The 13290-nt window shown below is 42.2% G+C and overlaps 2 protein-coding genes across 2 annotated transcripts; both read left to right on the top strand.

The window, feature by feature from the left end:
* The first annotated feature begins 556 nt into the window (after positions 1-556).
* On the top strand, positions 557-7260 carry nup107 (nucleoporin 107). The gene is made up of 26 exons (XM_069519586.1): positions 557-694; positions 1059-1141; positions 1357-1449; positions 1537-1631; positions 1738-1873; positions 1962-2065; positions 2242-2357; positions 2445-2496; positions 2638-2709; positions 2785-2873; positions 2979-3054; positions 3140-3253; positions 3465-3555; positions 3714-3793; positions 3904-3963; positions 4073-4218; positions 4336-4384; positions 4473-4542; positions 4627-4932; positions 5022-5128; positions 5258-5360; positions 5618-5775; positions 6226-6351; positions 6481-6594; positions 6715-6894; positions 7065-7260. The coding sequence occupies exons 1-26, from the start codon at positions 687-689 to the stop codon at positions 7176-7178; spliced, it is 2742 nt and encodes a 913-aa protein (XP_069375687.1). The 5' UTR covers positions 557-686; the 3' UTR covers positions 7179-7260.
* Positions 7261-7965: 705 nt separating this feature from the next.
* Positions 7966-11774, top strand: slc35e3 (solute carrier family 35 member E3). The gene is made up of 8 exons (XM_020104848.2): positions 7966-8186; positions 8801-9260; positions 9396-9506; positions 9621-9680; positions 10031-10129; positions 10208-10290; positions 10535-10619; positions 10703-11774. Exons 2-8 carry the CDS (start codon positions 8859-8861, stop codon positions 10802-10804), a joined length of 942 nt encoding a protein of 313 aa, XP_019960407.1. The 5' UTR covers positions 7966-8186; positions 8801-8858; the 3' UTR covers positions 10805-11774.
* The last annotated feature ends 1516 nt before the right edge of the window (positions 11775-13290 follow it).

Raw genomic sequence — 13290 nt, 5'->3', positions numbered from 1 at the left:
TAACATGTTCTCATGTTACTCAAAATAGGTTCTCTTGGAAAAGCAGGGATCGACTCCTAAATGTGCTGTTATGTATGAAATCACGGAGTTTTACACATGCCAGCGAGATGTAAACTATTATAGGAACATTCATTTTACAAATTATATAAATGAAAAAACACTTGATGTAATGCTATTTGAGAGGTAAATGACAGTGGTTAAAATATTTTTTTAAAACACAAAAAATAGACAGATCAGATAAAAAAAAAGAGATGTAAAACAACTAAATCTTAATTGACAGATGAGTGATAATGATTTCTGAAATGTAAATGACTATGAAGTGAGATAAATAACTACAAGATAAGAATAACATGACAGTGTTTATGTATTTTAAGCCTGTTCAGTAACGGTGGCTGTTTTAAATACAAAGAAAGTTTGGATCGACTTTTTATTCACATCGGTAACTTTTCATTATTGCTTGAAACCTTAAGAATTAAGTTTTTATATATTTTCATCTCTTTTACAAAAGTTAGAATCAGTCACAGTAAGAATCCAACGTCAAACTGAGCCACAGGGGGCAGCATTGCACCCGCACGCATCCAATCATGCCCCGAAAGGGGAACAATCCCCACGAAGAAGAGGAATAAGGCCCACGAAGAAGAAGCAGCAGTTGAACCTCGTGAAGCGGGAGTTGACAGTTCGCTAACATGAACTGGTAACTTTCATTATTTCACATCTTTATACGATCGCTGACATTTAAGTCTCTTTATCGTTGACTCCGTTTGCGAAAGGCGCCTCTTCACGTCAGCTGCTTGTTCAGCCTGCTGCTCTATGAGTCTACTGAGCTAGCTGAGGCTAACGATGCTAACACCCCTGGTGCTGATGCTAACCAGCTAAATGTTGACATTCGTCAACTCGGCAGTGAAATAAGTACTGAAGTAAAAGTACTGATACCACCCTGTGGATAAACTCGTGCTTGTTAGACATTAGTCAACGTCAGGGAGAAGTATTGAACGCAGCGAACTGTCTCTGAAACATTTGCTGTGTGATGATAAGTTTGAGCTGTGTTTGTACTTCAGGGGTCAGAGTGAGCTGCCGTCTCCTGTGGTTCGAGATGACGAGGTGACGATCGCTGCCCGCAGGAGAAGAAAGAAGGTGGCCTGTATCCTGCCTCTGGAGACTGTTCATGTGTCGGTGCTGTCTGTGGTTTTAAGTTCAAAGCTAAATATTAGTAGTAGAGTAGTGGACACTGCTCACAACTAAGAAATCAGGAAATAATTATATGTGTGAGAATAATGGTATGGAAATGCTGCTGTATCACTGGTATTGATTCATAATGTCCGAACTGTCAGTTTTTTCCTGAACTGTTGTCCTCAGTCCCGTCACCCGGCAGTGGCAGCCCCGTCATGTCCACGGTGACACCAGCCCGCTCCCTGCGGAACACTCCTGCTTCACTGTTCAGACAGGCTGGTACGACACACAGACACGCAAATCTTTTAAGCCTGATTTCACACTGACGATTGTCTAACCTAATATCGTTCCTCTCATCTGTCTCAGTAACTCCCAGGGTTCCAGATGTTTCCTCCATTTTGGCTCCAGGGGGTCGAACTCCTCGGTACACACACACGCCCCGAAACACACTCGGCAGTCTGGTAAGACACAAAAACACTGGTTCCTCTATAGAGCGACATGAACACTCACTAGCCTCGTGACACAGTAGTCCGTGATTAATGATGGTGTGTGTGTCTATGTACCTAGAATTTGGATGACAGTGACTGGACCAACAGCATGTTCACGTCCCCTCTTGCCGGTCAGGAGAACACCAGCTTCTTCACAGAGGACATCGCCAACCTCAGCTCAGCTCTGCTAAAGGAGGACGACCCGGGAGAAGCCGGTGAGTGAAACAATCGCCCCCATGTTATTCAGGAGTGTTAGTGTAAAATACTGCTGTGTTTTAGTGCAGCTGTTTTTCATCTTTTCAGCGGCTGCCAGTCTTTTCCCAGAGTTCCTTGCATCTTTTCTGAAACACTCTTCCTCTGCGGTGTTCGATCTCTTGGAGGATTATCAGACACTCTGCCAGGACAAAGTAGGTGTTGTGTTTGTGCTCTTGTACATCTAAACTTTGAGTTTTAGGGACCTATGACATCTAATCTGTTTGTGTTGTGAAAGTGAAGCAGACCAACTGCAGGAGTTTATAGTAGTTTGAATTGATGTGACTGCTGCAGCTGAATTACTCACCGTTCCTCCTCCGCCATCTTTAAGGTGGACGTGCTGCAGTCTGTGGTCCTCAGAGCAGGTCAGAACAGTAAAACAGCAGGAGTCCGCTGGCTACTGCAGCAGGAGAGCAGCTCCTGGAGACTCATCACCTCACTCTACAGGTGCCTGTCGTCTTGATAGACTGTCTCTTTGTCCGTTGGTTATCTGTCCGTCTGCTTGTCTCTCATTGCTCACCTCTCTTTCTGCAGGGATCGGGTCCAGTTGGCGCTGGAAGATGACATCACCATGTCGGACATGGTTGTAAGTTACAGTGTTGACTGATTTTCTTTGTGGTTTCATACATTAATCCTCGGCCTTGATGAATACACAGGCCATAGTGTGAAACACAGACGTGTACAGACTGATAAAGATCTAATTCTGTCTGCGTCTTTTCGTTTGTAGGCTCCAAGTGAGAGTGAGAAGGTTGTGGTGGAGCAGCTTTTTCAGCGAGATGCTGTCATTCGACAGAGTCAGGTAACGACCGAGACACAAGCAGGAAGCAAACCCTACAAATTGCTGACCATTAACTGTCTGGTAACTGTCTTGCAGCTGGTCGTTGATTGGCTGGAATGCATTGCCAAGGATCAAATTGGAGATTTTTCTGATAATATAGAATATTATGCCAAAAATGTCTGCTGGTGAGTTCACATCTGTTTTGTTTTTTTAATTGTCAAGTCTACAGTTGTGTGTTTATGAGAAGTGAGATCCTGTGAGTGGTTCAGTGAAGTGTGTGTCTGTCTCAGGGAGAACACTCTTCATGCGCTGAAGATGAGGAGGAAGAGCGGTGCTGCGTTCACGGTTCCTCTGGTCACTGAGCTGGTGAGGCCTGTTACCATGACAACACACACATCCTCATTTCTAGTGTTACTAGATACACAAATAATAAGTGTGTTTCTGTGTTCAGGACCCAGACGCCCCTCTCCGGCAGCAGCGCCCCCTGGCTGATCTGGACAGAGAGGACGACGCCCGACTGCTGAAGAATCTGTTCAACCTGATCAGAGCGGGGATGACGGAGGAGGTAAAGAGATATTTAAACAGGGAGAGAGAGAGAGAAAACTATTTTTGGTCAAGTTTATATGTGATGACAAATAATCTCAAGACGTCTCATCACTCACGTCAGCAGAGATATTAACGGAGAGGATCAAAATCAGTCTGAAGTCTACATGTGCCTCTTCGCTGTGTGTTGGGACTTCAGAGTCTCATTTCCTTTTGTCTGTGTTTGTGTTCAGGCTCAGAGGCTGTGTAAACGCTGTGGTCAGGCCTGGAGAGCAGCAACTCTGGAAGGATGGAAACTTTACCACGATCCCAACATGACCTCAGGTAAACTCTCACCACAGTTTAAGACTCAGTTGTCTATGTAATTTATAACGAGAAGAAGATCTTGTTTGAAAATAGCACTTTCAGTCACACTCGTCACTTTCTCATTACGACTCCTCTGAAGACTTTTCCCTCTCCGTCTGTTCCTCCATTGTCTGCAGGCAGTATCGAGTTGCAGCCTGTGGAAGGAAACCCTCAGAGAGGAGTTTGGAAGGCCTGCTGCTGGAGAATGGCTGAGGAGGTGTGAACACTCACTGGAGAGCTGATCCCTGTCGGGCAATGATAATGCAGCGTGCGGTCCACAAATTAACCAGTGTTTGTCTGACACTACTTTTCCTTCACGCATTTCAGGAGCAGTTAAACAGATACGAGAGAGCGATCTACGCCAGCCTGAGTGGAAACCTCAAACCGGTAAAAATCATATGTTCATAGGTTGCAATAATAAAGATTCAATAATCAGCCTGTGGATTAGTGTGTATAGATCCAGATGGTGATGGTGTGTGTGTGTGTTGTGTGTCAGCTCCTGGCAGTGTGTGAATCATGGGAGGACTGCGTGTGGGCGTACTTCAGAGTGATGGTCGACTCGCTGGTTGAAAAGGATCTGATGTCATCGGGTATGGCCCACCAGGAAGTGGAGACACTGCCGCGAGAATACCTGGAGGCGAAGTATGACCCACACGAGCACATACACACACAGAAATAACACATTAGCCTGAATATAAAACACATATCACCGTAGTTCATGTGTCACTGGTTTTACTTTTTTCCCGTGTGGTTCCTCAGCTGGACGATGGAAAAGGTGTTTGAGGAGCTTCAAGCCTCAGAATCGAAGGTGAAACTCGGACTCGATGTGATCGGTGAATGTTAAAGTCACATGACTGGATCGAGTACAATCCCAGCTGCTTTTTGTTTGTGTGCAGAGGGTGTTGGAGGAGACGAGAGAGCATTACCACGTCATCCAGAAGTTTGCCATCCTGGGAGACCTGGACGGTAACAACCACCCCCCACCCTCATCTCCTCACCCTCTTAATCTGAAACATGACCTGATTCTCAACCTCTCTGTGTCTCTCTCAGGGCTGATGGAGGAGTTTTCTGATTGGCTGAAATCCTCTAAGCCCCTCCCCTCCCACCTGCTGCGTTTCATGTCTCACCTCCTGCTGTTCTTCCGCTCTCTGGGTTTGGCGCTGAAGGAGGAGCTGTGCGTGGACGTGTTGAAGGCGTATGTTTCCCTTCTGATTCAGGATCAGCAGACCGACCTCGTGGCGAGTTACGTCGGCCAGCTCCCGGCCGAGCTCGCCACAGTTCAGTACGCCGCCTTCTTGGAAACCGTCACCCAGTCTGAGCTCCGCCCCCGCTGTCTGCAGCTCGCCACTGAAGCAGGTGAGATGGAAAATAGTGAAACATAAACGCTGCGTTCGGAAAAACAACAGGTATTATTATTATTGAGAGAAAACCGATCGTGTTTGTAGGTCTGGACGTCGCTGCGATAACGAAGCTGGTGGTGGAAACTGTGAGGGAGAGAGACGACACAGAGTTTATTCATCACAGTCAGACGCTGGAGACGGCGACTACAAAGGTACAGAAAACCAACTAAAAACTGTTTTGTCAAGACTCAAACTAAAGCAGGTGTTAACAGGTAAATGACTGTTGTTTGTGTAGAGTTAATAAAAGCGAGTGTAGTTACAGTGATACTGTGATTTGATAGGAGGACCAAAGGAAGATCGACATTATCGACTGGCTGCTGTTTGACCCCGCCCATCGAGCCGAAGCCCTTAAACAGTCCAACGCCATCATGAGGAAGTTTCTGGGTATTTTTTTTATTTGTGTTATTTATTTGTCAAATAACTGACTGACAACAATGAGAAATAAATTTATCTACTATTGTACTTTTAAACACTGTCAGTTTTCATTGTGAACATAGAAATCAACAAAACTGAAATAAATCAACAATCTAAGGACGGGAAATTAAAAAGCATTTTCCAGGTTTAGATTTTTCATGGTAATATTTCTCCCATCGCTGCCAGTGAGGACCATGATGCATTTCTTCTCTGTCTCCCTCTCTCAGCTTTGCAGAAACACGATGCAGCGAAGGCGGTGTTCTCCAAAGTTCCGGAGGACTCGATGAAGGAGATTTGTTGCCAGTGGGCGGGCATCGGTCAGGCCACTTTACCCGCCGAGGATGAGAACGCCATCAGAGAACACCTGTGTATCAGAGCCTACCTGGTCTGTTTCCAGTCTCTGTTTTAATGTTTCAAATAATATCGAGACTGATTTGGACGTAACTATCGATAGTATGACTAAACATTATTATATTATATTGACTGATTTTCATAAGTGCTGACTTTAAAATATCAATACCATCAAATGAAAAGATGAGCTCAGAGACAATGTCGGCAGGAGACGCTGCAGATTACAGAAAATCCATCGGTTTCATGCTTTGTTTTGATGGCTGTTACCAAACATGCTGCCTCCATTGTGTTTGAATAATGTTAACTTCCTGTACAGATGTAGAGGATCAAGGTGACACACAAAGACCCTGAGACAGTTGTCTCCTATAGAGGACAAGAGGCAAGAGTACAAACACTGTACTGTAGTGACAGCATGGCCTCAGTCTGTTGTGTAGTGATCAATGAGGTTGATTGATCTGATCTTGATGTTCTTATCGTCTCACAGGAAGCTCATGAGGCGTTCACTGACTGGTTCAGTCACAGTAGTTCTGCCCCCCAGAAGCCGGCTCCAGTCCCGGAGGCCAAATTCACTGAGAGGGTCGCTAATGAGATGAGAGAGAAGGAGTACCAGGTACACACACATTCTACACACTGCTTTCTTATTTTAAACAAACCCTCCTTGATCAGTGTGAAAATCCCTGTAGATGTTCTTGAATCAGGATTTGTAGGTCGAGTTCATTTGTCTTTTTGTGTCCTACAGTCGTCTTTCTCCACCTGGTCCTGTCGCCTGGACGTTCTGACTGAAGACGTGAAAGAAAGAATCTACAATGTGCTGCTGTTCGTCGATGGAGGATGGATGGTTGACAACAGACAGGTAACTGTTTACGATGATATATATGATTTCTACATTTAGGAAACTTTTACAATCTAAATCTGAGCTTCAGGTATTTCTCAAAAAGGTCCTTGTTGCTTATTTTGGTTGTGTGTTTTTCAGGATTCAGAGCAGGACTCAGAGCAGGACTCAGAGCGCAGTCACCAGATGGTGGTGTTGCGTTCTCTGTGTCTTCCTCGACTTAGCTTCCTGCTGCTCAGCGTGCTGCAGAACTCCTCCAGACACCAGGAGGCGCTGCGTCTAGCTGACATCATCTCATCTGACCAACACCGTCTCTACCAGGTAAAGACCCAAGACTCTTAAGAAAAATGTTTACGAGGAGCATCTTGAAGTACAAACTTTCTGTTTCAGCAGGTTGATTCGTACAGACTCTGTTCTTGCTCTTGTTTCTGTCTAGAATCAAAGTGACGACCAGTTTGTGGTTTTTATTCTGTTTCTCTCCACAAATGCAGGTTTTCTCTAAAGAGGAGCTGAGGAGGTTCCTGCAGAAGCTGAGGGAGTCGTCTCTCTCTCTGTTGGACAAAGGACTCGACCCGCTGGGCTACGAGTTACAGCCATCAATTTAAACACTCGTAGTTTGAAGTTTGGATTGTCGTCTTTCTGAGCTCTGTTAATCTTTTTTTGCAAAATAAAAGCCTGTTTCTTGTAGTGTTGTTGTGTAAACTTTATTTAAAGTTTTAGTTACACTCGTGCTGTAGAGCTGTCAGTGCTGCCAAATGATCTGGGTCATGTTTCATCTGTGTTTGCAGGTTTAGGCATCAAATCTTCTAGTTTTATATTCTTTTATTCCAATTTGCTTATTGTCAAGACTTCTTGTATTATAAGAATATCAAAGATAGAAGAACAACTTTCATCACACAAACATGCATAAAGAGCAATGTGTTGTTTCAAATACAGAATTTAATTTAAACCATGTTATTATTACTTGTTATGCACTTAACATATTTTATATTCATATTTTTATACTTTAAAAATTAAGTCTTTGTTTTATTTCCGCTCCACCCACTATAACTTGTTCCGTACTTTATTCTTGGAGCAAGATAAACACGTTTAAGTTTGGTTTTATCTTGTGATGAAATAACTTCCAACAAGTCGCTGCTTTAACAAACAGCAGCTGTAAAACGCTTCAGTGATAATGTAATAACAGTATACATACAAAATTCAATTGTATTTAATTACATGTACCATCTTTTCTTCGAACACTTGCAGCAGAGAGCTTCATTTCTTTATTTTTATTTCTTTTTATTTGTTTCAGTCAGATTTTCCTGCCTGTCTCAGTTTTCTGTTCCTCCTCCAGTCCGGTAGGGGTCGCTCTTTCTCCCTTCAACACACGTTGATAGACGCGGAGGAAACAGGAAACGCGGGGCGGGTTTTAATGGAGGAGGAAATCGAACCTGTGGAAGGAAAAGCAGCCAAAACAGAAAAGCATCCTCCAGCAGCGGCAGCAGCGGAGAATCACTCACCGCAGAGGCCGAGTGTGGAGCACTGACAGCCGGGCAGAGGAGCGGACACAGGCCGGATGTTGTGGCTGAAGTCAGAGAAGAAGAGTGAGGCAGAAAAGATGGAGACCACAGGTAAAGTTTTCTACACGCGTGGCACAAACACACACACACATGTACACACACATGTACACAGTCACAGACACATGTACACACACACACACACACTGAAGCAGCTAGTGTCATGTATGTAACAGCTTCGTTTAAAATCTGTCACATGTAAAATAACATCAGCACATGTTAGTGACTTTAAAGCTGAGTTTACATTATTTACTGAAACCACTGACTGTCGCCTCCTTCAGCTGTGACAGGGAAAATATGAAATTATGAAATGGACAATTCTGCTGCACAACGTGTTCACATGCTCAAAAGATTCGATTCAGTGTTTAGTGTTTTTACATGGTGCAACTTTTATAAAACTGATAAACTGAACTACAATGAGAAATGATTTCTTAGACGTCGTGATGAAAACCCTGAGTTTTGACATTTTATTATAAATAACTAGAATTAAAAGAAAACACAAGTAAAACCAAATATACCAAACTTTAATTAAGGGTTTTATTTACATAGAATGTAAAAATAAATGTCCGTCTATTCTGTGACATAAAACTTTACGTATTCCCAATGTGTCTGTGAGTAGAGTCATCTATACTCTGAGCTGTGACACTTTCTTTTTATTGTTTTTACAGTGTGAACATCGACCTCAGTGAAGTGAAATCACAGCTCAGCTCAGAAACACCTGTGACCATGGCAGAGATGCTGTTTGGCTTTTCGGCCAACAGGCGCATCCTCGCCGGGCTGCTGGTCAACCTGCTGTCCTCCATCTGCATCGTCTTTATCAACAAGTGGATCTACGTACACTACGGCTTCCCCAACATGACCTTGACCCTCGTTCACTTCGTGGTCACCTGGCTCGGACTCTTCATCTGCCACCAAATGGACGTCTTCTCTCCTAAAAGCCTCCCGGTGCGCAGGATCGTGTGGCTGGCTCTGAGCTTCTGCGGGTTCGTGGCCTTCACCAACCTCTCCCTGCAGAACAACTCGATAGGGACGTACCAGCTGGCGAAAGCCATGACCACGCCCGTCATCATCCTCATCCAGACCACCTACTACAAGAAGACCTTCTCCACCAAGATCAAACTGACACTGGTAAGAAAACTCAACGCCTCTTAACAGACATTTGAAATGAGGCTGAAGCAGCGAGTCTTCTTTTGATGAGCTGTACGAGGAGGTGTCCCTGTTTTCATCTCCTTCCTGTCTGTGCCCTCCCCCGTCCGTCTCCAGGTGCCCATCACATTGGGGGTGATATTGAACTCTTACTACGATGTGCGGTTCAACCTGCTGGGGACAGTGTTTGCTTCGCTGGGAGTTCTAGTGACATCGCTTTACCAAGTTGTGAGTAAATATACACTGAGATGAAACGTCTTCAAGACAAAGTGTTTTTAGTAAAATTGTCAGGAATGAAATGAATTATTATTTTAACTCTCTCCCCGTCTCTCTTGTTGTCAGTGGGTCGGAGCTAAACAACATGAGCTCCAGGTGAATTCCATGCAGCTTCTGTACTATCAGGTATAACTTCACTCCAGAGACAGAAACAGTCGTGTCACCACTTTATAATTTGATGTTGATGATATCACTAACATCAGTTTAATAGAATAACAGACTACAACAGTAAATAAAGATCTTTTTATTTTCAGTATCTGCTGATAGAGTCTGATAATCCAGTTGTTTTGTGTACTCTGCCTTATGCATTGTTCATACTGTCAATGTTTTAATGTTTGTGACTCGATGCTCTCGACCTGGGATTGTTAGGTCTTGTCTTGGGACTAATTGTTTTTGTTGGGGCTTGTCTTTTGGATTGGGAAGAGAAACATGATATGGTAACATCCCTGATCTTAACACGGTAACTGTCCTGTCAGGCTCCTCTGTCGTCAGGCTTCCTGCTCTGTGTCGTTCCTTTGTTTGAGCCGCTGAGTGGAGACGGAGGAATATTTGGACCGTGGTCGCTGCCTGCTCTGGTAAAACTCAACACAAAGCACACAACCCTTCTCATTATCGTGTTGCCGGGGTAACAGTGTTGTCTGTTTCCTTCCTAGATGACAGTGCTGTTCTCAGGTGTGGTGGCGTTCCTCGTCAACCTGTCCATCTACTGGATCATTGGAAATACCTCAGCTGTCACGTATCCTTAAATAACGGGAGCTCTTTATTGCAATCGTGCTGGTCCCTTTAGTTTTTGAGTTTTGTTTTGTTGTTTCAGAAATGTAGTGCATTTCTTCTGCAGCTCTTATATGTTGTCGGGGAGGTTTCCGTTTCTTTAGGTTTCTGGGTGAATCATTTATTCAGGATTCGTGAATGTCTTCCAGCAATTATTCTATATTCCATATTCAGTATTTTAATGTCGTTTTCCTTAACCTGGTTCTCAGCTACAACATGTTTGGTCATTTTAAATTCTGCATCACTCTGATTGGAGGATACCTGCTCTTCCATGACCCGCTGTCACTCAACCAGGTGAGTCTCACGATGCTGCTCTGTGATTCAAACCTTTTACTTTCTCTAAAACCTCTTTCCTCATCTTTCTCTCTCACCCTCAGGCTTTGGGGATCCTCTGCACGCTGGCAGGTATCCTGTCTTACACTCACATCAAGCTAGCCGAGCAGGAGGAAGGGAAGAGCCGCCTGGCTCAAAGACCGTAGGATTATTTACCAAGTGCACAGACTCCTGCCGTTGGCTGATGGCAGAGGCTCCTTTTTATATCTAAATATTTTATTATGAGTATTTTTTCAAGAGAGTAAGGGATTTCATGGTGGTTCCCAGACGGGAGTAAATGCGTACGACACGGTAAGTGGGCTGAGTTAAAGAGATGTGAACGACCCGTCGAGCAAAGGCATCAAACCATCATCTGCTTCTGGTGGCAGGTACTGCCATGAAAACAATATAATAATATTAATAATAAGAGTAAAATAATTATAGTGATTTATTTCCTTCTTTTTTAAAATGTGTCCAGAAGAATATTTCTTCTGTTTGTCTCTAAAAGTTAAACTCAACATGAACAATTTTCTCGACTGATTTCACAGTTATGAAAAAATGACTGAGCCTTTAAACAGAGCCGATGTCAAACAGCAGGACCAGAAACCACATCAGTTCACATTCAATAGTTTTAATTTAAACAGAAGAGTTAATTCTGTCTTCCAGTTTCCAGTTTTGTTCCCTCAGTGTTAGTTAGGTTATTTGAATTTTTCAGTATTTTGTATAATTTCTTTTTTATAGAATCTAAAGTATTACATTTTATCGTGATGAGCTTCTTCACACACACTTTACTGAGACATACAGATTTCTACTTTTCTCCTCTGGTGAAAACATTTCAGATGCAAACGTTGACCTCGGATCACTGACGGTGATAGCTGACGTCTGTTGTGTATTTAATATTTAAAAAGTGTTGACTTCAGTCAGTGATTTTACTGATGTATTAAAAATCAAAATGTTCTGCTTCAACAGTGATTATCATGACAAGAAGTGTCTTATTATTGACTGGACAATGTCTCTGATGTAACGATGCCTCGCCGTGTAAAGTCTGTCTGAATCACGACAGATTCACTGTTTTTCTTTCTCTTCTCTGTGTTGAATTTGTTATTTCTGCTGAATAAAACTGATTTAGTGATTTTACAGCTGTTTCCTATTGTTTAAAAGAGTTTGACCCATTTGTTCCTCCTGTTTGAATCGGAGTAAAGCTGCAACAACAACAAAAAACAACTAAAATACAAATAACACTAACATTTCCTTCATCTGGTTTAAGTTTCTCATTTGATAAATTGACTGCCATCTCTAGTCTAATGTTATATGTTTAATAAAATGTTATATGTTTGGGTTGTAGACTGTTCATCAGACATCTTTCATCATGTCTGGTCAACCATTAATCATGTCAATAATCAAAAGATGAATTAATAACACAAACCACTCGTTCAATTTGAAGCAATGTATTTGATCATTTATTATTTACAAGTCTGTAAAATAACTAGTGACTGTAGAGGTTATACAGCAGATACCTCACTCTGGACAGAGAAAGACGACCGGCTGTTAACTTTGAGATAAACAGCCTCAGAAACATCAGCAAATCAGCTGGATTCAATATAATCATGCACCTTAATGGGAAAGATTTTCATGTGAACAGCTTCTCTGTCACTTTCCTGTGGCTCTGAGCTTCTACTGCCACCGCCCACACTGTGTCAATAAAGCTGCAGCAGCAACACTGGTTCACTTTAACACACAGACATGATCTCAGGAGAGCGGCTGTGCTGCAGGAATTTTCAGATGAATGTATGAGTGTGGAAAACAGAGTGTGTCTGTCGTCTCAGAGGGAAAATCTGAGAGCTGCTGTAAAAAAAAACCTCACAAAGAATCTGTTGTTTGTACTGAAGGTCAAACTGTTTTCATTTAAACTACACGGGTTCAGTTTGGTTTCATACACGACTTAAACAAATTAAATCAGTGTAGCTGACTCATATGGAGATTTATTCCCCAACGCTAACGACCCTCTTATTTAAAATGCTCATACAAGTACAACATGCATTTTTATAGTTTTAATAGTATAAATACTCTCCTACAAGTAAATATACGACCTATTAAAATACTATATTACAAGTTAATATATTGCAGTTTAAGTATCACACATTATTATCAAATGAATTTCAAATCAAGACTAAAGGTATTTCTAACAGAGAAAAATATACTGTGCCCATACTGAAGATGTACTATTAAAGTTATTATAGTTACCGACACTCGTGGTTTATTAAAACTCACTTTTTAATCTGTAAATTAGATTTTACAGCTGTAGTTGATCATAGAAGAGGTAGTTTTAACTATAGTTTGTATGTATTTAATATTTTAATTATGTCATATAAACATAGTTTAAATATCTTATATATTTAAATATTAGTGTATAAATATTCACATGGGCTCTCCCATACATTATTTAGCATTAATAATCATTTACCATGCAGATAACATCAGTGAAGAGTTAAGAGACAAATATATAATTTATTATTTTTCATTATTTATACACCGCTGTTACATCAGTAGCCGGCCTGGTCATTGCCTGTCGATCTGACACATTTTTAATCAACCGAAATATAAATCTGTTCACGATTAAAATACACATTTGATTATATCAAATCAATATTTA

The sequence above is a fragment of the Paralichthys olivaceus genome, chromosome 23 (genome assembly GCF_024713975.1).
Source record: "Paralichthys olivaceus isolate ysfri-2021 chromosome 23, ASM2471397v2, whole genome shotgun sequence".
In the NCBI taxonomy this organism is placed as follows: domain Eukaryota; kingdom Metazoa; phylum Chordata; class Actinopteri; order Pleuronectiformes; family Paralichthyidae; genus Paralichthys; species Paralichthys olivaceus.
This window is presented reverse-complemented; position numbering and strand designations above follow the sequence as displayed.